This window comes from Panthera onca, chromosome D3 (assembly GCF_046562875.1).
Source record: "Panthera onca isolate mPanOnc1 chromosome D3, mPanOnc1 haplotype 2, whole genome shotgun sequence".
Taxonomy (NCBI): domain Eukaryota; kingdom Metazoa; phylum Chordata; class Mammalia; order Carnivora; family Felidae; genus Panthera; species Panthera onca.
The window spans coordinates 6,038,146-6,063,313 of NC_138350.1; the positions used below are offsets into that span (position 1 = coordinate 6,038,146).

The following is a 25,168-nucleotide window of genomic DNA, read 5'->3' on the forward strand; positions in this document are numbered from 1 at the left end:
GTGCCCCTCTAGCAGTGACTTCTGATTTTCACTTAGATTGACCACAGTTTAGGAGTTATATGCTCGTTGTCTGAAAGTAAAGGGAGTGAATGGTAGTTATTTGTGTCTGTCATGGAAATCTAGTTTTTTATATTTATACTAAAAATTTGTTTTCTCTAAAAATCTTGATATCTGTCTCTAAAACATAGATTTGAAAATTGTGTCTTATATCTAATGTAACCGCATATACTAAAATACTGTGGATTCTCTGGAACACTTGAGAAGTAAAACTAACTTCATAAAGTCATGTGTTTGTTTTGTTTTGCTTTTTTATTTTCAAGAGAGAAGGCATGAGCAGGGGGAAGGGGCAGAAGGAGAGAGAGAGAATCCCAAGTGGGCTCTGTGCTGTTAGCTCAGAGCCTGACATGGGGCTTGATCCCATGACCTTGGCATCATGACCTGAGCTGAAATCAAGAGGCAGATGTTCAACTGACTGAGCCACCCAGGCACCCCTATAAAATCATATTTAAATACTTTAAAAAAATCTGACTATGGAATGATTAAGTAGAAAAGGATTTGAATGAATGAATGACTTCCTGTCTCTGTTGAAGATATTTTGAGCAACTACTGATGATCTTTTACAAGAAGAGGGAAAGTATATGGTCTGTCATAGGAGTCAAGAGTTTGAGGTTTGGTGGGAGAAAAAAATAAAAAAACCGCTCATCGTAGGAACCAGTAGTCATCCATTTCAAACAAAGTTTGTGGTATGGTATTTTTTTCTTCAGGGTAAATGTATATTTTATTACCTGCCTTTAGAGAAATAGTTGCTTATGTGCTACTTGTAGTGTTTAAATTTTTTTTTAATTTAATTTTCTTTTTTTATAATAAACAAGACATTTATTTTTCATACGCATTTGGGGGAAAGGAAAAAAGCCAATTTGCCTTATCCAATGATGATCTTTCTGAAAGAGTGTCCATTCATTCCGTAGAATTGGATAGGTTGCTTGATCTGAGGATTTTGGACTTTTCACTCATAAAGAGAACTTCCTCTCTGAAGAGAGTGGTCAGAGGGTGAGTCTTCATGAGCAGCTTTGCTGGTGCACAGCCAGAGTGCCTCTCTGAGTGAAGCTTTTCCCGCACTGGCCACACAGTAGGGTGTCTGTCCTGTGTGGATTTTGCCATGTGGGATACAATTCTTCCTGGTGTGGAAACTTCTGCACTGTGTACAGGCATAGGGTTTCAGGCTTGTGCAGACTTTGAGGTGGTCAGTTAAGCTTAATTCAGCTTCCTTACTTTTTTATTTTTTAAAGAACAGAGCCTTTAATTTTTTAGAAATGTTTATTTATTTTTAAGAAAGAGGGAGGGGGAGAGAGAGAGAGAGAGAGAACGAGCGAGCATGCCAGCAGGGGCGGGGCAGAGAGAGAGGAGGGACAGAGGATTTGAAGCAGGCTCTGTGCTGACAGCAGGGAGCCCGATGCGGGACTTGAACTCAAGAACCGTGAGATCATGACTTCAACTGAAGTCAGACGCTTAACTGACTGAGCCACCCAGGTGCCCATAAGCTTCCTTTCTGATTGAAGGCTTTTCACCACTGTGAACTTTTTTCTATGAACAACAAGGTGATTTTGATTCCTGAAGCGTCTCTGACAAATAGCACACTCATAGGGTTTCTGTCTGGTGTAGAGTCTTTCATGAACGGCCAGACTACCTCGTTGACTAAAGCTTTTCTCACATTCCTTGCACCGATAGGGCTTCTCTCCTGTGATTACTGTTGGCCATGAAACTTTTTCCACAGTGGGTACACTCAAAGGGGCTTTGACCAGTGTGGGTTCTCTCGTGCAAGGTTAGACTAACTCCTTTGTGCCTGAAGGATTCTCCACATTCCTGACCTTCATAGACCATCTGTCTTACTCCTGGCGAATCTTTCCTGTAGTGTCTTAGAATCTGGGCATTTTGTTCTAGCTTCTCTCTTCTTAAAAAATTCTGGAAATCCTAGCTTGAGGATCCTGTGGCATCAGAGTGATCATATTTGTGGTTGGGGCTTCTATCATCACATTAAAAAGTGCTACATTCTGGATACATCTTCCATGACAGTCTGTTGGACTGGGGTAGCTGTTGGAAATGCAAACATGTCCGTGCCTGCTTAGTGTCCTTAATCACCACCTGTTCATGTGATTCTTCCATGGGCTGTCCTTAAACACCACAGTGGCCTACACCGGCAGACAGACAAAGCCCGGTGCCGAGCCCACAGCAGCGCCTGCCTGTTTGTGGTATATATATTTTATGTTTATTTATTCTTTTTTTTTTTTTTTTTTTTTTAATTTTTTTTAACGTTTATTTATATTTGAGACAGAGAGAGACAGTCCATGAACGGGGGAGGGTCAGAGAGAGAGGGAGACACAGAATGTGAAACAGGCTCCAGGCTCTGAGCGGTCAGCACAGAGCCTGACACGGGGCTCGATCTCACGGACCGCGAGATCGTGACCTGAGCCGAAGTCGGACGCTCAACCGACTGAGCCACCCAGGCGCCCCTATGTTTATTTATTCTTGAGAGACAGAGCACGAGTGGGGGGAAGGAGCAGAGAGAGAGGGAGACCCAGAATCTGAAGCAGGCTCCAGGCTCTGAGCTGTCAGCACAGAGCCCGACGTGGGGCTCAAACTCACGAATGGCGAGATCATGACCTGAGCTGAAGTTGGACACTTAACGGGTTGAGTCACCTAGGCACCCCTATGGCTTTTTTTTTTTTTTTTTTTTTTTTTTTTAATCTTCCAAATGAAGCCTGTGGTTTGCTTGGGTTATTTACTGACCACAGCCTGCTTGACGCCTCTTAGAAAAATGATTGTCATGACAGTAAACTTAGACTCACCCCCAAAGAATTCAACAGATTATCTGATGAGATTGTATCATCTTTCATGACCTGTGTCCTGTTCATGTGATGCTGGGTAGATGGCAGCTCGGAGTGATGTGATCTAGGAGGGTGGAGAACACTGAGGTCAGCTTTATGTAGGTGACTGTTTGTAGGTTCCACGAATACCAGTAAGAGTATCATAAAGTCAAAGTGCCCGATGGAGAACTAGTATTCCGGTTCGCACGGGCAGAGACTCGCTGTTAGCATCTCTTGGAGCCTTACACGGTCAGACACCGCTCTGAGCAACTTTATGTGAGTTGGTTTACTTGACCCTCACGACAGCCCTAAAGTCATCACCATTTTACTTAGGAGGAAACTGAGATTTAGAAATTAAGCAGCCTGACCAGTTAACAGAGCTGGCATTTGAATCTGTCCAACTTCAGAGCCCTTGCCGTGTGTCAGCATATTTCTTTCTTTACTCACTTCTGAGATGTCACATTCAACCTCAGCCACAGGAGATCTTTTTCCTTTGGTCGGTCTATGTGGAAAAGTGGCCTTTTCTGTGTAGGCTCCAGTGGAGACAGTCACCTTCCATTTATTCTGCAAATGTTTTTCTGAGGGTCCGCTGTGCTGTGCTGGGCATTGCGGGTTGCAGGGCCAGACACAACAGGGCTCCTGCGTGGAGTTTTCTCCATCTCTGTCTTGCCTCGTTCATACCTGTCATGACACCAGGATGCTTCTGTAATGTCCTGGCGCTGCCTGCCCTCTGTCACCCTTCACATGCCCTTCCTGCCTGAAGTGCCTTAAACCGTCTCCCTTAGTTCCTTAAATCAGTTTCAGTGTGTCTGAAAGTTTTTCTTTCAGAGGAAAAGTACATAGTCTCGAGGGGCACCTGGGTAGCTTAGTTGAGCGTCTGACTCTTGATTTTGGCTCAGGTCATGATCTCACAGTTGTGGGATCAAGCCCCACATTGGGCTCTGTGCTGACAGCACAAAGCCTGCTTGGAAGTCTCTGTCTCTCTCTGCCCTTTCCCCCGTTGCACGTGCTCGCTCGCTCTCTCTCTCTCTCAGTAAATAAACTTTAAAAACTACATAGGCTTGAGGCTTTAATGTTTTTTCCATCTTCAACAAAGGGTTAAAGCTGAAAAAAAATCTGCCATCCCAAACTCCTAGAAAGCTATATGCAGAGAAAATTAGAAACAAATGCCTTTAGTATTAAACAGCAAGACAAAAAATAAATGTAGTATTGGTCTTAAGAAACGAGGAAGGAGGGGCGCCTGACTGGCTCAGTCCATAGAGCATGTGACTTTTGATCTCTGGGTTGTGAGTTCAAGCCCCATGTTGGGCCTAGAGCTTACTTAAAAAAAATAACAGGGGCACCTGGGTGGCTCAGTCGGTTAAACATCTGACTTTAGCTCAGGTCATGATCTCACAGTTTGTGGGTTCGAGCTCCTTGTCAGGCTCTGTACTCTCAGCTCAGAGCCTGGAGCCTGTTTCAGATTCTGTGTCTCCCTCTCTCTCTGCCCCTCACCTGTTCACACTCTGTCTCTCTCTCTTTCAAAAATATACATTAGAAAAATAATAAAAGTAAATAAAAATAACTCTAAAAAAAAGAAACTAGGAAGGAAAGAACAATAAACGAAAAGTAGGAAAAAGGAAATAGTAAAAATGTGAATTCAAGAAAACCGAGAACATCAAGAAAGAAAAAAAAAAAAACCCTAAAAGCTGGTTCCTTTTTTAATTTTATTTATTTATTTGTTTTACATTTATTTATTGAGAGACATAGAGCACATGTTGGGGAGGGGCAGAGAGAGAAGGAGACACAGAATCTGAAGCAGGCTCCAGGCTCTGAACTGTCAGCACAGAGCCTGAAGCGGGGCTCTAACTCACAAACCATGAGATCATGACCTGAGCTGAAGTCTGACGCTTAACTGACCGAGCCACCCAGGCGCCCCAAAGCTGGTTCCTTTTTAAGATCAGTAATAAATTACTGTCCCAAGTTAATATAACTTGTTTTAGAATTAGTCAAAATTATTTATTTTTAAATGTATTAAATTAACTAAACCTACTTAACTATCAGTAGGGGCTGATTGAATAAACTGGAACACATCCACACAGTAGAATGACCGCAGTTGCAAACAGAAGGAAGTTCTCTGTATTCTGCATGGTGCAGCACAGTGCATGTAGAATGCTAGATTTTGTGTAAAAATAAAAGGGAGGAAAAAGAACATACGTTAACATTTGCTTTCATCTGCAAGTATAAATGCCAGGAGGAAGGAGGCATTGCTAATCAGTAACCATGCTTCCCATGTAGTAGGAGTGGGGGAGGTGTGGACAAGAGTTCAGTAAGGGAGGCTCTTCCCTCCATGTGTATTTTTAATGTTTGTTTATTTTTGAGAGAGAGAGTGTGAGCGGGGGAGGGGTAGAGAGTGAGGGTGATGGAGAATCCAAAGTAGGCTCTTCACTTATAAAATTGCTCTAAAAAAGAAAAAAAAAAAAAGTTCGATGCAGGGCTCAAGCTCACGAGCTGTGAGATCATGACCCAAGCTGAAGTCAGACATTGAACCCACTGAGCCACCCAGACGTTCCCATGCATATTTCTTTTAGAATTTTTGGAACCATGAGAATGCATTGGTTATTCGAGAATTAATTTAAGTTTGTTATGTATAAAGGTTTTATTTTTTTTTTTCCAGTCAATAGGAAAAAGGTAAACAGCTCAAACAAAAAGTGAGGAAAGTGCCTATCGTGGTACCTCCATGTTGTGGGGTCCTAGCCCGCTGCAGTGCGGTGGGGGGAGTGAACCAGAACAGCAGGGTCTGTCTCGGGGTGTTGAGAATACAGGCAAAACATTTATTTTCTTTCTTGTAATGTTCTTAAGTTCCTGCAGTGACTCCTCTCTGTAACAGAGGCAATTTCTAAAGAAGCAATTAAGATAAAGGAAGCCTAGAACAAAGTAAGAAAATTAAAAAAAGGAAAGTCAATCTGCAGAGTAGCAAGGGAAAACAGCGCTAGCAGATGTGACACAGATTATAAAGCAGCGGTAATTGCAATGCTGTGGCAGCAGCACAAATCCTGAACTTTCAAAGCTGTAGAAAGACTCACGCGCATCAGCGTGTTCTTGTGTGCCCATGAGAGATTGTGGCAAAATGAGTATTTGAAGTAGAAAAGTAATGGAAAAGGAAGGAATAATTCATAAATGGTGGTTGGTAATTTTGGAAATAATGTTCGCATAGTCCATCAAACGGCTGGGACAGAGTTACACATTAAAGAAGACTGACAGCTTTGAGCAGTTCATGTCAAATAAAATGTGAAGAATAGTAATCTTAATAGTCATGAGGAAACAGCCTCACAGTGGAAAATGTCTGTAGAGTTAAATTATTTTAAAGAATTCACATTTTCATGCAGCATATACTTAGGCCAAAAGCAAATGTGTGTAGATGTGTATCTGTCCTTAATATGGATGTGTCTTGTTTTCCGTGGATAAAGATGTAAAGGAAGTATGAGAATACAGACACAGCAACTGTCACAGTGTAGGAGTATAGATGAATTTTGTTTTCCCTTAATGATGTGCCAATTTTATTTTTGTAGCAAATGCTTATTTTTTTAATGTTTATTTTCGAGACCGTGCGAGTGGGGGAGGGGCAGAGAGAGGGGGACAGATCCAAAACGGGCTCTGTGCTGACAGCAGAGATCCTGTTGTGGGGCTCAAACCCACGAACCGTGATATCATGACCTGAGTCGAAGTCAGTTGCTCAATGAACTCAGCCACCCAGGTTCCTCCCAAATACTTATTTTGAAGCTGGAAAATCCCTCTGGAATAATAAAGTATTTTTAATGAAGGGACAAATTGATTTGGTGGAGAGCCCAATGACTATATATTATTTAGGCTATTTCATTACTGGGACATATCAGATCACTCTCGTAATATAAATCATTCAGGTAAACTTTACCAGTGTTTGGAGAAAGCTCTTTAAAAGCTGAAGAGAAGGCAAAGAGAAGAAGCCGTCAAGGGTGATGGTGGAGAGTTCGGTACTTAATTGTCAGTTGCAGCTGCAAAGGATTAAGCTATAGAATTCTGTTCACCTCTTTATTTTTACATTCTCTTTTTCCAGGTTGGTGGCACCAAGGCTGGCGTAGTCCGGTTTCTTGGGGAGACAGACTTTGCCAAGGGGGAATGGTGTGGTGTGGAGTTGGATGAGCCTCTTGGGAAGAACGATGGGGCTGTTGCTGGAACCAGGTTTGTTTGGAGTTGGAATCTTGCCTCCCTCTTGCACATATAAACGCTCAAGCAGATCTCACCAAGAGCTGCACTTTTATTTCTTAAGGCTCATGTACTGATTTTTTTCTCCCCACCAGAATTGGAGATATTCTTTTAACTGTTTCTTTTAGTAATCTGTAATGCATCTGAGTAAATTCTGAACAAGCATTCAATTTATTTATTTTTTTTAGAGTAGTTTTAGTTTCATAGCAAAATCGAGAGGGAGGTACAGAGTTCCCATATGTCCCCTGCTCCCAACGTGCACAGCCTCCCCAGCTATCAACATCCTGCCACCCGATGGTACGTTTGTTACAACTAATGAACCTAGATTGACACCTCATAGTCTGAACCCCTCTGTTACAGGTTCATCAGATAGTAGATCTACTTATTCCCTTGTACTTTAGTAGATCTTTAGTAACAGATCAGTAATTCTGTCTCTGTGTATCATGTTGTTTTTTAGTGTGTTTTCTAAAACATCCTGGAGGTTATCAGCCTCCATACATGTGAATGCTACGTGCTGGTTGATCACCCCAGCTTTCTGGGTAGAATTCACAGCAAACCAGTCATGAGTTATAACCAGAAAACTATGCTTTTGCTTATAGTTGTGATTTCTTATAATTAAGTCTTTTCGGTCACTGCTTTTATTGTTATTCTCTAAAGGTATTTTCAGTGCCAACCCAAATATGGCCTGTTTGCTCCTGTCCACAAAGTAACCAAGATCGGTTTCCCTTCCACGACACCGGCCAAAGCCAAGGCTGCCGCCGTGAGGCGAGTGATGGCAACCACGCCCGCCAGCCTGAAGCGCAGCCCTTCCGCCTCGTCTCTCAGCTCCATGAGCTCAGTGGCCTCCTCCGTGAGCAGCAAACCCAGCCGTACTGGATTAGTAAGCTTCCCCGTCCTCACTGCATGCCTCTCCCTTCCAGGCACGATAAATGCCTGCTGCTGGTGGACCTGCTTTGCTTTAGGAGCTATTAACTTGCCTTGTACTGAGTGTTAGCTGTAGCTTGTTGGAGGTCCGTTCCAGACGTCATAAAACAAAGCTTTAGCAGGAAGACAGATTTTGCAATAGGGTTTTGAACTCTGCTTCCAGGTTCTTGAGGCTCTAAGATGTATCTAGTTCTTGGTGAGTCTGTAGTAACTACTGTTGAGTCTAACATATGGGGTGATTTTCTCTGAAATTATTTTGGGCACAAGAATGACAGGAAGAAGGGAGGGATCATTTTCCTCAGCAACTTAGGTCTCTCTGACTTGAAACAATTTGAAGGAACTAAAGTATTCTGAGAAAAGGCGTGTTCTTAGAATTTAGGTAGTGTGTTAATACAGTCTAACCCACCGAGAGCGGTTAGTGTGTGGGATGTTCCTGTCTTGCGCCAGAGGACACACGGCAGAACGAGCAGAACTTGCAAGGATGCTAGGAAGTGCCACGCTGTGTCTCCTCTCTCCATCTCTTCCTCTCCCTTCCGCTTCCTCTCTCCACCTTTTTCCCATTAAGTCAGTCAAAATAGAATGATGAGAATTAAAATAGGCAGTGGTGGCTCATTCTGTTTGTTAATACAGTGTTTTATTAGGGTCAGAACAATGACTTCTTGTCTTGTCTCCTGCCAGTAAATTTATTTACCTGAAGTGAGGCAAACACGGTCTAGATTTGTAACGGCAGCATAAGACTGCACTGCAGACTGAATTCTGGATCTCTGTGTTAATGACCGTAAACTACAGACAGAAGGGAGAATGTTAAATGGTGTGATCGGAAGTAAGGCTGCCGGCCTGCGGTCTCGTTTTGCCTTCTCTTCCACGGTCCACAGTCCTTGGGAAGAGAACGGGGGAGGATTCTTTCCTTCTAGTGCGGGGTGGGAGAGGAGTGCTCCTCTGCCAGCCAGCTGGACTTTCTCTTAAATTCAGGCAAAATAAATACTTGCTTGGACTATTTCATTTCACATATGAAAAGAAAGTCTACATCTTCAAGAGAAAAATTACAAATGGACTTTTACAAGAAAAGCTTGATAAGAACAATGACGTAGAGGTGAAGCCGCCCCTCTTTGGACAGAGCATCGTTCAGCAAACTCACATGGACATCTAGTCTACTTTGCTAATCCAGGAACAAGTCCATGCAAGTGTCTTCTCTGGATTAGGAATTCTTTCTTGAGTCACTTTTATTATGTTGTAATTGTAAGTGTCCATTTCTTTGGAAGACAACCAAGCTCTCCCTGCTCCCTCCCAACCTCTCCTCTTTTCAGACCAGTCCTGATCGTTCTTAGTTCACCTCACTCAGTGAAGAAAAGTGACAAAAGAGAAAGGAGTCTTCTTGTCTTGTAAAACAGCTTGTTTTTGTATATCTTTATTGAGGGTGGCTGTAGTTTCTAAACCAAAAATCACCATAAAAGAATATGCCAAAAATACAGAAAAAGTGACTTCCTAGAAATATATCTCCCCAGAATAATCCCATGCATATGTATGGAAAGGTCTAATGATTCTTGAATGTAGAATCCTCCGAAGTACTGAGCACAGAGGTGCCCAAATGCTCTGATTTCCCAGCCCCTTAAGAGTTATTTTTTCATAGGGCCCCTGGGGGGAAAGAAATAGCAATTCTGTTTATGAAGCAGCTAAGGACAAACAAGTTAATATTTATGTTCTAGCAAGTTAGTAGTTGTTCAAAAAGAATGATACACATTAATTGAGAGAAGAAAGGATTTTTAGTTAATTCGTAAATAATCAAGCTTAGTGTTAGGTTGTATGGTCCTGTTGGGCACTGTACAAAGGTTGCTTGTCAAACCTTGGAGTCTTACTGAAAACTGCCACCTTCGTTTCCTCTGACACATTGATTGTGTCACTGATTTGCACAGTATTGGCTTTTTGTCACGGCAGCAACCAAGGCCTAGCTTTGGGAAGGCACAACGTTATCGAAAGGAATATAGTCCAGTTGCCTCAAACTCCATTGCCCCAAGCTGGTAGTTTGCACGGTGTCCCAACTGGTGGTGCCGTGTTTCCCTTGAAATTTGAAAATCTTCCACAGTGCCCAGTGACTTGGCTGCAGCACCCTGGGTTATCTCTGTGCAGGGAACCTCAGAGCTACTTTATCCAGGAAGAAAAGTTAGTACCGAGAAAGTATAATTTTAACCATATAATGAAATTGGAAAGTCAAGGTCAGATGGTTAAAAGAACACTCCCCCCTGCCCCAGTATGTTTATGTAATTCAAGAAATTTCACAAAATAGAAATAAGCAGAAATAGAAACTCTAAGAGTAAAGGAATCCAGTCAAGCCCCAAACTAACTATTAATGACAGATCCTCACTCTGTCTGCCTCCTGGACGAGGGCTCAGATAGACGCATGAAGAGCATTCAAGTGGCAAACAAGGCTTCGATTGCAGGAGATGAAGTCAGGGCTGACTTGATCCAGATCCAGCGATCTGATCTCTAAGTCCACGGCCTTGGACAAATGCTTGCCAAGGGATGAGGCCTTTCCTGAACTCCCTCCCAGCCCCTGGAGCCTCACTTGGAAGAATGCTGTTCAACTTGCACACATTATCCCTTGCCATAATGGGAGGTTGTTTTCTCAAGTGTTTTTATCTGAACGATTAGCCTCAGTGTGGAGGAACAGCACAGAGTAACAGAGGCCCCGGGCGGCTTTCTTTCTCCACCCCTCCCCCCACCGCGTTTCTGCTCTGCCTTATTTTCTGTCTCCTCCCCTTCCCTCTCCAATCCCTTTACCGCTCCTCCCATCCCCTCCTCCTCTTTCTCCACAGATTCTCTTTCCCTCTTTTTCCTCCCTCTGCATGTCCTCTGTCTCCCTTTCTCTTACGCGTGGACTTGCCCACACACGTGCACACTCACCCCATACACATGCACTTTTTAAGGCAGAGTTTTCCTCTTCGTCTGATATTCATAAATCCCTCTGGTGATTGGGATTCAGGTCTTCAAGTTCTGGGTTCCTGGGTGAGATCTACTGTGCCTTTCATTTGTTTAAAAAAGTTTTTATTTAAATTAATAAATTTAATTAATTAAAAATTAAATTAATTAATTTCAAGTATACAATTTAGTGATTCAACACTTCCATCCAACACCTGGTGCTCATCACAAGTGCCCTCCTTAGTCCCCATCACATCACCTATTTCCCCCATTCCCCCCACCCCCCTGGTAACCATCAGTTTGTTCTCTTAAGAGTCTGTTTCTTGGTTTGTCTCTCTCTTTTTCTTCCCTTTGCTCGTTTGTTTTGTTTCTTAAATTCCACATATGAGTGAAATCATATGGTATTTGTCTTTCTCTGACTTATTTCTCTTAGCATTATACTCTCTAGATCCATCCACATTGTTGCAAATGGCAAGATTTCATTCTTTTTTATCTGTGCCTTTCATTTTGAAAGAAAGATGAAGAAAATCCTGACAAAATCCAACTGTTTAATCAATAAGAGGACGGTTTTTGGCTCCAAGGGTGACCTCTTGGTTACTTAATGGTAGTTAGAGAAAGTTGGAAAGTCTCGACCTCAAGTCTGAGGAGCAAAAGACTGACCAAAACGTCGCAAGAAGAAGAAAACTACTAATGAAGCTCAGGTGGTAACAGAAGCTTGTTAAATGGGTTTGTGGAATTTTTCTAGATTCCTACAAGGCCCTGTCAGCTGAGCTCAGGGTACCTTTGATGTGAGCCACTTATTCTCCTTCTAAACATCTTTCTGATTGTTCCATGACTTCTCACATTGATGTGTTGTTTGTGAAATTTACAGTCAGGAGGCGCACGCTGTCTTGCTTCCTTGGTGAAAAGCTTTTCCTAATAATTGGCAAGCTTGGGAGCAGGGGCAGCACCTTCGCTTTGCTGAGGAGACGCCTGCCATGCATGCCTCGTGCCCTCCTTGCATCCCCGATAGCATCATCGCCCTTCACTTCTTTAACTTTCCTTTGCAGTTGACTGAAACCTCCTCCCGTTACGCCAGGAAGATCTCCGGCACCACTGCCCTCCAGGAGGCCCTGAAGGAGAAGCAGCAGCACATTGAGCAGCTGCTGGCTGAACGGGATCTAGAGAGGGCGGAGGTGGCCAAGGCCACGAGCCACGTGGGGGAAATAGAGCAGGAGCTAGCTCTGGCCCGGGACGGACACGACCAGGTGAAGTCTGGTGCTGACCTTGTTTCGGAGATGGTGATGGGTTCTAAGCTGATCTTGTGAGATGGTGGAGCTTTCTAAGTTGAGGGAGGAGGCTGAGCAGCGTACCTCGTGCTTGGAGCCAGGGAGCTAGTCTTGGGAGCACTGGAAATGAGTAGAAATGTCTTTGCTGGGCTTGTTTGAAGCTGTGACCTGGGGTACCACTTTGTATCGTCATAAAGATGCAGTTTTGTTCTTCTTGAGTCTACCGTAGTCCTTCGGTCTTTACATCCAGGCCTCTTGGCCTGTGTCAGGGGAACTTGTTTACTGGGACCTTACCAACGATTGCAACTCCTGTTTTGTAGATGACCTTCTGTATGCGTTTCAGCCGTAAAAAAGATGAGCGTTGTTGTACCATTGCCCTCTTTTGCTTTAATGGTGTGGTTTTTCATCATCTAGTTTCCAGGAATGCGGCCGAGAAGTAACCTATTAAAGATTATAGAAAGCATTTCACTGTGAAAAGGTTTTAGAGTCATACCCGCCCACAATGGTACCACTTAGCTGTAGCTCTTTGGAGGCGTCCCTGGGCCTGTGTCTGGGTCCGAGGGAGGCCACTCACTGACACCCTTGTCTTTCTCAGCATGTCCTGGAATTGGAGGCCAAGATGGACCAGCTGCGAACGATGGTGGAGGCTGCTGACAGGGAGAAGGTGGAGCTTCTCAACCAACTTGAAGAGGAGAAAAGGTGACCTCAAACTGTTCCTTAGTGCAAGTGTGGCCTTTTCCTTCTAAATGACCTTAGGAAAACATTCTTATTAAGGTGTCAAGCCCTAGAACCAAAGGAGTGACTCTGTGTTCGGTAGAAATTCAACTCTTCATCTTGTGCCGGGAGGGTTTGCTTTGATTTGACTTTTTTTTGAGAAGTTTGGAATTATCTAGACATGGCCTGCTAAATTTAACAGCTGCTTATTGAGCACCTGCTGTGTGCCAAACATCCTCTTGAGGTTGGCCTTAGTGTCGTGAAGTCGATTCAAACCCTGCTTCCACCTGGAACCGTTTTTGGTGAGAAGACATTTTGGGTCCATGTTACCTAGTATGTATGTATTTTAAATGTTTGTTTATTTTGGAGAGAGAGAGAGAGCGCGTGCGAGCGAGCAAGAGTGGGGGAGGGGTAGAGAGAGGTGGGGATAGAGGATCTGAAGTGCGCTCCACACTGACAACAGTGAGAGCAATGCGAGTGTTGAACCCACGAACAAGATCATAACCTGAGCTGAAGTCAGACTCTCAACCGACTGAGCCACCCAGGCGTCCCCAAAGTGACCAAGTATTTATGAAACACCTGTGTATCTAAATAAAACTCTTCTGTCTGGTAAGTGATACAAGGGCCCTGTCCTTGAGAAACTCAGTACCTTGTTAGGAAAACATAACTTTCATGTGACGCAATTAGAGGATTATCCAGGTCAGGATGGAATCAGGTGCTAGATGGTGTGAGACAGAGCAAGTTTGGTTCTTAGCGGCTTCTTGAGGCTGTGAACTAACACAGTCTCTGAACAGGGTGTCTGCATGGAAACATCGGAACATTTCTGGACAACAGGATGTTTGTCCTGTCTTGCGTTTAATGCCGCCATCTTGTCATTTCTGATGGTAGCAACTTAATTCAGTAGCCATCTGGTCTGTATGTTTAGGACCGTGAGAGGCACCACTGAGGTACGGGATACAGTGGACGTATAATAGAGTCTCTTATCAAGGAAATTATCTTCTTACTAGAAGGAGAAGTGCTATATGTAGGAAATTTTCTTCACATCCTAAAAATGGCTACGAATAAATGAGATATAGTAATAGGCCTTTCTAGGCTCTTCTGAATACCAAGGCAACAGTACCATTTGCTTTGGTTCTTAAACCAGCTCTTGATCTGCTGACTGCTGGGCAGGACAAATGTCCTCCCACACTTCCAGTGAGCTTGAGGGGTGTAAATTATTTATGATTATATTTCTGATTTAACAGAGTAGAATTTTTATTTAAAAAAATTTTTTTTAATATTTATTTGAGAAGGAGAGTGCATATGTGAGCAGGGGCAGAGCAGAGAGAGAGAGAGAGAGAGAGAGAGAGAGAGCGCGAGCGCATCCTGAGCAGGCTCTGTACTGTTAGCGTAGAGCCCGACATGGGGCTTGAACTCACAAACCATGAAGTCGTGACCTGAGCCAAAATGAAGGGTCGGATGCTTAACTGACTGAGCCACCTAGGCGCCCTGATTTTTTTATTCTTAATTTTGCCAGAAAGGCTAGTGAGTTTGTCAGTTTTGGTTTTTGCACATAGGTTATGAACTCTGTCCCCTTTTCTTCCTTACACTCACTTTTGTGAAGATTTGTAATATGGATGTTACCTGGATTTTGTCAATCTTCAGGGTATCCTATTTTATTGACTTGGTGATAGCATTGGTTGAGACCCACACCCAATTTAGAGATTTTAAAATGGGGGGGGTGGGGATGTGACTCAAATTGTTGATAATCTCATTCTCCCAGTACAGGTACTGGTATTGTCCTAGGGCTTTCTGTGTGGGTAGCCTGCTAACCTCACCATAAAATATCAGATGTAGGGTGGTATAAAGAGAGATTTGTTTTCTTTTTTTTTCTGAAAGAGAGGGTGCAAGTGAGTGAGGGGCAGATAGAATCCCACAGGGTTAGGGAGAGAGAGAGAAGTGGGGTTCGCCTGGGACTTGTGTTTTATCCAATGTGGGGCTCGCGTTCACCCGAAGTGGGGCTGGTGCTCGCCCAAAGTGAGGGCTGGGGCTCATGCTCACCCAAAGCAGGGCTCACGGACTGTGAGATCATGACCTAAGCCGAAGTCAGATGCTTAACGACCCAGGAGCCCCAAGAGAGATTTGTTTTCTATGCCACTTTTCCCTGTGTTTTGTTATTGTAAAGTAGAAATTACAGACTTGGAATCTCAAACCTATTCCTTTGGTAATCCGACGTTTTCCCTTTAGGCTGATCTTGTCTTGATTAGGTTCATTCTGGTGGTTGTGACAGAAGAAAACCAGTGGATTTTTCTCAACTCTTAACTCATGTCTCCTGGAATCAGTATCTGGCTAAAACTTTGAAGTTTCCTAAATAGCAGAGAGCTGTTAGATTTATAAACTAGGTGCCTAAAAATGTATTTTCTTTTCTTCCACTATCATCTGTTACATTCACCAGGGTATTGATTATAGATTCTTGTTTTGGTAAGGCACATATATTCCTTGGTTACCTGAAGTGCTTTGTTTTGATTTTGTTCTACAGGAAGGTTGAGGACCTTCAGTTCCGTGTTGAGGAAGAATCCATCACAAAAGGCGATCTTGAGGTAAAACCCCTCCAACTCTCTACAGCTCTTATGGGTACCAGTATTGACAAGTACGGATGGGATGATCCTGCCAGAACAGGCGGCAGAGGGAAGGGAAGGAGCCCGGGTCTCTGGCCGGCTGGGCTTTGGGCCTAGCTTACGGCTCAGGTGCCAGCGCCCGTCCTTGTCCTGTGATGGTGCTGTCCCAACTCCAGTGGCCCAGATTTTTACTACTCTTTCCTCGTGCTTCAAAATCCAAAATCTTGAATTGGAGTTTATCAAGTCATAAATCTGGCAGTGTGTCCAAGTGAGATTCTAGATATTCCTCTCACGGTCAGAAATGGCATTTTAAAAAGCATGTTTAACCTCATCATAATAGAGCAAAACAAAGTTTTTTGCTGTATCTCAGCTTTGCTTTTCAATTGGGCAGAATAAATTTTTCATAACCCTGTAAAAGGAATAAATGCATGTTTTAGTTGTTTTTGTGAAGTAATTACAAGAGGATAAAACAAGATCAAATTGTATTTCAGCCTCTTTGACTTCCATGGCATATTTTAAATTCGCAGAGATTTCCTTTAGCGTCAAGTTTCTCATCTTTTAACAATTATTCATATCAGTTTTTTTTAATTAGATGCCAGAATTAAATGATTTTGATGCTCTTTAAAAACCACTGCTAGATATATGACAGATACAAATTATTAAATTGTTCAAATTCTGCAGATTTCTGGTATTGAATTAATATTTTAGTAAAAATTGCACTTGCCTGTGCAGTTCTCAGAATATACATTTTTATTAAGAGTATACATTACATTTTGTTAAGAATATACATTACAAGTTAAGAGTCGGTTGATGGCCACACCATGCTTACGTTTCAGGGGCCCTTCCAAATAGGAACTGATTCCTTTGGCAGTTGTCTTTACAGTTGACAACAGAGAGCAAGGAAAACATTTTCTGAGTTGTAGGCCCAGAATTTAATGGATTATTAATAATTCAATAGTCACCTTCTTTACTCATTTCATATATAGTCACATTCCTTTAGTTGACTTTCGTGTTGTTTCCATCCATTTAAAAACACCCCAAAGTCTCATATCATCATCTTATTCATGGGGAACACAGCCCAGGGTTTGTTGGGGAGGTGCAAGTTAAAACCTTTCCATCAGCACTGAGTTAGTATAGTCTGTCTGATAAACTCACTTGAAATTAATCAGAGTTATATTGAAACCCTAACACGTACGGAAACTTTAGTGGAATCTCTCCTTTTGTTGTTGCTTAATTTTTTTATTTTTTTACTGATAGCAAAAGAGCCAGATTTCTGAAGATCCTGAGAATGTAAGAGGGCACTTAACTGTGTGGAGATTTCCCTTGTTAACACAGATTGATGACAGATTAAAATGCTTATTGATATACTCAAATACTAACTGCGTAATCTGACCTGAAACATTGACCTTAATATTTCTGTGCATGTGGCTTTCACAGCAATTACGTTTGTATCCAGAAGAAATTGTATGTAATGACTAAGCTCTATAAATCTATGTATTTAATGCATAAGCAAATGTTTGCTGGTAAATTTTGCCAAAAAAAAAAAAAAAAAAAAAAAAGGATTTTATCTGGGTGCTTGGCCTTCTCTTAATTCATAACGTCTTCTAATTTTAATAGAGTTATTCCAAAAGATGATAGCTAACAGAAACATAAAACATAATAGCTGAAGGGATTACAGAAATTTCTTCGGAAAGTTTGCCCCAGTGGTCTGATTTTATTCCAATGAGAGCAGAAGGGCATTCTGAGCACCAGAACGGATTGCCTTTTTGTGAGCTCCCACTGTCGGCCAATGCCTGTCAGTGCAGGTGACAAGAAATTCAAGCGTCTGCTTGTTGCTGCAGTATTTTCCCTAATTGGTGACACTAGAGAGGAGCATTCTTCAGTGAAGATGCTATGTGCTTTAAATTTATTATTATTGAAATGAGATTTTTCTAGTAGCTGTGCTACCGGGCTTGAAGGTGTTTTTTTTCTTCCTCCCTCTGATTAAAATCAAACACCCAACACAGATCTCACCTAAATGGCCTCGAAAGCACCCTGTGAGCTGTGCATCTGCCAGCTGGGAGGCCAGTTGAAAGAACCTAAACGCTTTTGGCTTGTTTTACCACCATAAGGGAATAAAATTAAACCAAAGCTTTTTCTTCCTACCACCACCCGGCAGCTGAAATAGACAATTCAAGACCGAGCTTGTAAAAAAGCCTGCGTTCTGAAGGTTTCCTTTTTGTGAAGCTACTTCAGTGATCTGGGTCTCTTCTGTCCTCCCAAAACAGGCTCCCGCTGCATCCGGTGTCAGTCTGCATGGGACCTCCCTCCTGCCTTTCTTGTGTGCTTCTCGCAGAGCCTTTGCTTTCCCTCTCAGTCCCCGTCCCAGGACTTTCCTCTTGGGATGCTCTGTCTTCCTGGGAGAAAGGAATACTTTTAAAAGGAGGGCTGTCCTGTCCAGGGTAACATTTTTACCGCACACCGTGGCATGGACGTGGATCTCTCGTTCCCCTGCTGCTGGTTGCTCACACACAGCTGTAGACAGTCCAGCTGGTTTGTGTGCATACTGGCCAGCAAGGAGGTACAGCAGTCATCTGGAAGATCTCAGTGGGAAGGAGGTCACGCTGCAGTAGATGCCTGCTTTTTTATCTGGAAGTAGTGACCTTTCACCCAGAGGACACTGAACTTGGAGTCAAGAGGTGAAGAAAGGTTCTGTTGCCTTTTGCTTTTTACTGTTAGTTTTACTGTTCAGTTCTTGAGGCTGTGACCCCAATTATATAGATCTGGATTAGATTTGTTTTTTTCTTGTAAAAGCAGGTAAATTGAACAACTTCTGTCTAAGGCACATGTGGACCAAGGGGACTATCCAGACAGTTAGGTTTTGAATTTTTTTTTCCATTATTTTTGTTGAGTGTAAAGAGCTGAAGCAGATAGAGAAATTAAAAAAAGGTTTTTTTTTGTTCACCTTTTGAATATTCCATGATGGTTTATCCATGGTTCACAAGCAACGTGACCTTTGGAATGTGTTGAAATCCCCAGAGAACCACTGGAGTTAGTAAGGATGTTTTCAACGTAAAACATTCTACCTTCTACTTAAGCTCTGCGTTACTTTCTGTTACTTTATTTAGAGTGTGTTGTCATTTTCTCATTGCCTGTAATTGTCCAGACATAGATCTGACCAGTTAGAACCACAAAATACTACAATTAATACAAGTAGTTAGAAGCTGCTGGGAGCAGCTCTATCAGTAGGTTTTATCAATCAGTTGATTATGCTGGTAACCTGTTGAGTGGACAGGTGAGTGGGGAAAGAGGTACATTCAGACTGATACCTAGATTATTTCAAATTGATTAAGACTCTGTCTGCTGTTACAAAGAGATTGCTTTCTGGGTTCTCCATCAGGTAATGTCTAAGTAAGTGATGATGGGGAGTCTCTGGAGTTTCGAAACACACTAGGATCTGACCAGCTCCTTTTGCGTGGAGCTCAAATGAATACCTTTGTGCTGAACCACCGTTTCTCACTTCTGAGCTGGTAACTACTTCATCCAAGGATCAAGAAAATGAGCCCTTTATCAGCTCTAAACTTCTCTCCTGACCTGAGTCTCAGGGATGTAGCATAATTATTACTGAATTTTCCCCTCGTAAATATGATCTCCTCCTTTTTTCCCTGGTGACAAAATCGTTTTTGGAAAACCCACTGTTGGAAGGAAACTAGGGAATTAGGAAATGTTGCTAAAAACGTCAGTCCCGTTTCGCTCATCTCCACAAAGGCCACCGGTGTGATTTTCTCAGCTCTGGTTTCTAGATTCCCTTCATTAGGTTTTAACTCTCCACACTTGTTCACATCAAATTGCATGCCAGAGTGCTAGGATCTGCTCTAGGGACTTACCAAACTCTTATAAGATTTATGACATGTTTTGCATATTTAGGGGATTAGCAAGTGATCATTTTGAGGGTCAATTCACTTTTCAAAGTCACCGAGTCAGTTACATACACATTGATGTCAAATAGCTGTTGTGGGGAGGAGGGAAAACGATAGTTTAGAGGAATATTAACTATTCTAATTTGTGCTGATAAACTTCACTTATCAATATAACTTATATTTGGCTGCATGCATCTGACACTTTTCATCTTGCCTCATATGTTTTCATTTGTGTTCTTTCTCAGTAGACTAGCTTGTGTCCCCTGCCCACCTCATCCTTTTGTCCGTAGCGTTCATCCTCACCCCCAGCCTCCCCATCTCGGTCCATCCTCTGCCCTTCTCCATTCCCCTTTTTGTTCATCCTTCGGCGGAAGGTACTGGTGGCTCAGCCTGCATGCCGCTCTCTCCTCTTGTGCTGGCATGTCATGGTGGCACTGTTGTGTTCTCTTCCTCTTCCTTTTTACTAACAGACGCAGACCAAACTGGAGCATGCCCGCATTAAGGAGCTTGAACAGAGCCTGCTCTTTGAAAAGACCAAAGCTGACAAACTGCAGAGGGAGTTAGAAGACACTAGGGTAATGGTTTTCACTGTTTAATGAAGCAGATCCATATATGTGAATGGTGATGCCTCGGGGGACGTGCCTTGCAGTTGGCCTAAGCCTTGACCCAGTGGTTCCACCTGAGTTTGGTCTTGGTGCCGTTCGGGTGTTTGTGAGCTTAGGCTGATGGTTAGACACAGGTGTTTCATGTCGAATCCTACGTCAAAGGTAAAGACTCATACCTTTGGTTACCTCGGCCAAAATCAAGATCAGAAACGATACAACTGTATAGACTGCATGGACGTCCACAACCACATTTGAGGCTTTTTGTATTACTACCTTGAAATACGTTTCTCCCGTTTGCCACGAGCAGTCAATTGTCCTCTTGTTCTCATATTCCCAGTGACAGGGTTTTCTGAATAATTTTTTGCTATTGTTGTTTTACTTTCCCTCTCTTTTCCTGCCTTCTTCCCTGACCTTTTGGGGGAATTGAAACGCTGGCTCTTTTGAATGAGAGTTAAGGACTTTCATCCCATTGGCCTTTTTTTCTTGATAGCTGGTATGTCTTGTATTTCCCTCCTTTCTGTCACCAGTAGGTGAAAATCTCAGCAAGCAGGAGGGAAAAGTGTGCTGGGACCAGCATGGCTTCCTACAACCCCAGCTCACTGTCTTTGGCCCTCTGAGCCCATGCGTTAGTCATGTTTTCATTTATTTATGTATTAAAGCACTTATATAGTGCTTACTCGGGGCTGGGCACTATTCTGAACACTGCACCGGTATTAACTTACTTGGTCTCACCTCAATCCCGGGGGAAGTGGTAGTATTGTCACCATTTTACAGATGAGGATACCGAGAGATGGAGAGATGAAATAATTTGCCCAAGGTTACACAGCTAACAGTGATAGTGGAGCCAGGATTTGTATCTAGAGCAATGGTCCCCAAAGTCTGTGCTCTTGACCACCATAGGATGGAGTCTATTATGGAGGCAGTTTTGTGCTGAAATATTTAAGAAATAATCCAATACCTTTACATATAAGAGGCCATGTGTCCACACACACACACACCCCTTTTAAATCACGAATTTGACTGTCAATGGCTAAATTGTCCAGATTGTTAACTTTAAAATTTCAAAAATTACTGTCTCTGATCAAATTTGGCATGATTTTTTTCTTTTGAATTATTAGTATTTGAGGAAATTTCCTTTGCTGAGAAATCATTGATCTAAAAATCTAGATAATTGAGTGATTTTTCTTCTCTAAATCATAAGTTTTTGTTTCTTAAGAAGAAAGAAAATGTTCTCAGTTGGCCTCAAGAGTAAAGGTACTGCCTGTGTATTTGGTAAGAAAAAAGTCCTGGTAGTTTGGTGCTGTTTCTTTGTTACCTGAGAGCCAAAGATTTGATCTGGGAAATACAAGGGACTGATGATAACATTGGGCTCCTTTAGTGAGAATGGCTGTTGAAGCAAGGATATATATGTATATGCACATGTATATACATATGTATGTATGTGTATGTGTATATATATATATATATTTTTTTTTTTTTTAGCCCATGAATTCTTCCCATGTAGATAAGTTAGTAAACAACTTGGATGGATTTTTGTTTTGTTTTTGTTTTTGCTGTCGATAAGAAGGTATCCAATTACGGCATGGTTTATCCAATTATCTCAGGTTTAACCTGTTTTCTTTCTGTAACAAGTGATGTCTTCTATTGATCCTTGTTCTTGCTTGGCCAAGTGTGAAGCCAACCAGTGAGCCTCTTGAATGTCTTATCACCTACCTTCCTTTTAGGAAGTGCTTTAGAATTCCTAAAAGCCAGTAAGGCCAGTTTATAAGTAAGCTTCTGGAGACAGAAGCAAGACTAAGAAACGATACCTGACTTTTATGGCCTGACCCTGGTGGAAGAGGCAGACACGTGGTTTCGCCCGAGGGCAGACTTGGGGAAATAAAATGAAAAACAGAAGTGCTGTGAAAATGCTACAAGATAATCACACTATTATTTTGACTTATTTTTTACTTGATATTTCCTCAGTTTGCTTTATAGTGACTAATTACAGATTCTTATCCTATTGGATTTAATTTATGTTCCTGACCTTGAAGCACTGGGGTTTATCAGTGTTTTGTACCTTATTTTGTGGCAACAAACTCTCGGGCACCCTGCCCCAGAAAAAAGTATATAAATAAATTAACCTCTTGAAGCTGGAGCATCTATAACCCTGAAGCATAACACTTACAATCAGCTTTGGAATAGTTACTGACTTCCTTATGCAGTTTTTTGGAGACCGAGTTGGCTTCTTTTCCTAGTCTTGGCGGACGTCTTAGTGTCTCTCCATATCACAGCCTGTAGGTGTGCAGAGAAAGTGAAGGAAACAACAGTGACTTTCTGTCCCACTAGAAGGCAGTGAGGGAGAGGAGCCTTCAACCTGGAGGAGTTTTAATCCTTAAAATTGGTTTTTAAATCATTCATGTTCCCTTCTTTTTCCCAGGTTAGTCCAATAATTTATTTTTATGCCCAAAGGTATCATTTCCCACATATTTTGTGTGTTACTCTGACTGGCTAACAGGTATCAGAGGGAAGTAATTTCCTAAGAGTAAAAGGACACAGTTTAAGAAAGTGTTTTTCATAGTCCTGGGGTGTTTGTTTAAAAACTGATTCTTGGGTGCTATCCCAGAGCTCAAATAGAATCAAAACATGGGAAAGTACTGGGACATACATATATATGCCTTTTAGACATATATCCCAGGAGATTGATTTGCATACTAAAATCTAAGAACCACTGGGTTAGGGGAACAAGATATGTACATTAAAATGCCAATAGAATTATAAAATCTAAAAAGTGTAATCTCTAAAGATTCTTGTGTATAATTGCAGGTAAGTAGTAGTTCTCATTTTGTCTTCCTAAAAAACAGGTTAATGAATTATTTCTTCATTATCCAGGTGAAGCTTTTATTCTAAAGTTGATGTGGTATTAATTGAAACATTTGATAGGTAATGTCACACATTTTTATACCAATCGTAGCTGACGGAAGTATAATACTAACCATATATATGTAATTGAAAATTCTGTGCTTCCCACATGAACATACTTTTTTAGTAGATAAAAGGAAAAAGAAAATGAATAATATATTTTATTTAAACTGGTATATCCAAAGTAATATCATCTCATGTAATCAGTCTAAAAATTATTAACAAGGTGTCTTCTGTTCTTTTTTTTCCCCTGAGTCTTCAAAATCTGTGTATTTCACACTGCCAGCACCTGTCACATTTCAAGTGCTCAGTAGCCCCGTGTGCTACTCTACCGGACAGCACAGAGCTTTAAAATCAGCTGCATCAGGTAGACGAGCATTTACACATCCTGGGTGAAGCAGAGTAGGGAAAAAACAGGTAAAATGAGGAGGATTCTTTCTTCCAGCAGGCAGATAAAACGAGAAATTGGAAAGCTACTGTTTCCCTCAACTTACCTGTCAGATGATGGGCACTTCTCTAAAGTTTCTTTAGAGGAAAAAGAAGCAAGTTAAATTCCATATCAGTTTTCAGTTTCTTGAGCATCTCAAGATGGTGGAAGTTTGCCCAAGATGATGACTTACTTTGGAGCTCTCAGAACTGGGCTTCCTCTGTGATGGCAGCTAGAGGTGGGTGAGCACGAGGGCTCGCTGTAGCTCACCGCTGCCTGAGGTGGGGAGTTATTAGAGATCTTCAAGGTTAAAGGAAATTACCGGTGATGGGTTATTGACATGCTTTGTTTCTCTTTGGGCTGCGGTTACTAGGTGGCTACAGTGTCAGAAAAGTCCCGTATAATGGAGCTAGAAAAAGAGCTGGCTCTGAAAGTGCAGGAGGTGGCTGAGCTGCGGAGGAGACTGGAGTCCCAGAAGCCCACTGGGGACGTCGACGTGTCGCTCTCCCTTTTGCAAGAGATAAGCTCTTTGCAAGAAAAATCAGAAGCTGCCCGTGCTGACCACCAGAGAGAAATCACTTCCCTGAAGGAGCATCTTGGAGCCCGTGAAGAGACCCATCAGAAGGAGGTGAAGGCTCTTCAGGCTGCCACAGAGAAGCTTTCCAAGGAGAACGAGTCCCTGAAAAGTAAGCTCGATCATGCCAACAAGGAGAATTCCGACGTGATAGTCCTGTGGAAGTCCAAGCTGGAGACGGCCATCGCGTCTCACCAGCAGGCGATGGAGGAGCTAAAGGTGTCCTTCAGCAAAGGGGTCGGAACGGAGACGGCAGAGTTTGCGGAGTTAAAAACACAGGTGGAGAAGATGCGACTGGATTACCAGCACGAGATAGAAAATCTGCAGAATAAACAAGACTCTGAAAGGTCTGCTCACGCCAAAGAGATAGAAGCCCTAAGGGCTAAGCTGATGGCGGTCGTTAAAGAGAAGGAGAGCAGCCTAGAAGCCATCAAGGCGAAACTGGACGAAGCAGAAGACCAGCACCTAGTAGAAATGGAGGACACCTTAAACAAATTGCAGGAAGCTGAAATAAAGGTAAAGGAGCTAGAGGTCCTACAAGCCAAATGCAGTGAACAAACCAAGGTTATTGGTAATTTTACATCACAGCTCAAGGCTGCCGAAGAAAAGCTCTCGGATCTTGATGCACTTCGGAAAGCCAGTTCCGAAGGTAAATCGGAAATCGAGACACTTAGACAGCAGCTTGAGGCAGCTGAGAAACAGATTACAAATTTAGAGATTGAAAAGAATACTGAAAGTGGCAAGGTTTGTATTGGCGTCCTCCATCCTTTAAGTTTCCATCTGTCCGTCCCGCTTTGCATCGTGTGTTACTTTTGAGTGGAGCTCGTTCACCTTCCAAATTCCCGATTCTATTATACAGCACGTTGCTTTGTGCTGGCAAATTTCCCAGCTGTGTGTAGCATCCTCTGAGTGTCTTGAGTGTGGTTTCTTCTGAGGAGATTAGAGAAAACACTGGCTCAACTATGAGTTTATTTTGGTTTCCTGTTATCTGGAAACTTTACACTTTGTCTCTGGGCCAGGCTGTACGCTTTCCTGTTGAAGCTTGGTTCTGGTCTGCCACCTTTTTAAAACAGAGAATTCCCTAAGGCGATGGTGTTAAGATAAATAAATGGAGAGGAAAGAAATTTAAAAGATTACCTCCTCCCTTGCCATTTACGTAATTGTCTTGTCCATAAGGTAATATATAAAAACAGACTGCGGACCTTCAGGCTTGAGTTTGACTAATGGAAATTAACAGTCTATGATAAGTAATACA

General features: G+C 42.4%; 1 protein-coding gene and 1 pseudogene across 15 annotated transcripts in view; one reads left to right on the forward strand and one right to left on the reverse strand.

Moving 5' to 3' along the window:
- Positions 1–25,168, forward strand: part of CLIP1 (CAP-Gly domain containing linker protein 1) — a 125,057-nt gene that overhangs the window by 51,988 nt on the left and 47,901 nt on the right. For 7 of the 15 annotated variants that reach the window (XR_013551394.2, XM_078435848.2, XM_078435859.2 and 4 more), the window contains exons 4-11: positions 6,940–7,064; positions 7,746–7,968; positions 11,978–12,175; positions 12,792–12,895; positions 15,429–15,489; positions 16,765–16,797; positions 19,877–19,981; positions 23,713–24,657. Coding sequence is in view for 14 of the 15 variants with exons in the window: in XM_078435848.2 (XP_078291974.2) it covers positions 6,940–7,064; positions 7,746–7,968; positions 11,978–12,175; positions 12,792–12,895; positions 15,429–15,489; positions 16,765–16,797; positions 19,877–19,981; positions 23,713–24,657 (1,794 nt within the window). In the remaining variant the exon portion in view is untranslated. The remainder of the gene's footprint in view (positions 1–6,939; positions 7,065–7,745; positions 7,969–11,977; positions 12,176–12,791; positions 12,896–15,428; positions 15,490–16,764; positions 16,798–19,876; positions 19,982–23,712; positions 24,658–25,168) is intronic. The other 8 variants (XM_078435856.2, XM_078435858.2, XM_078435851.2 and 5 more) reach the window with 5 other exon arrangements.
- LOC144613917 (uncharacterized) lies at positions 1,044–2,231 on the reverse strand (annotated as a pseudogene).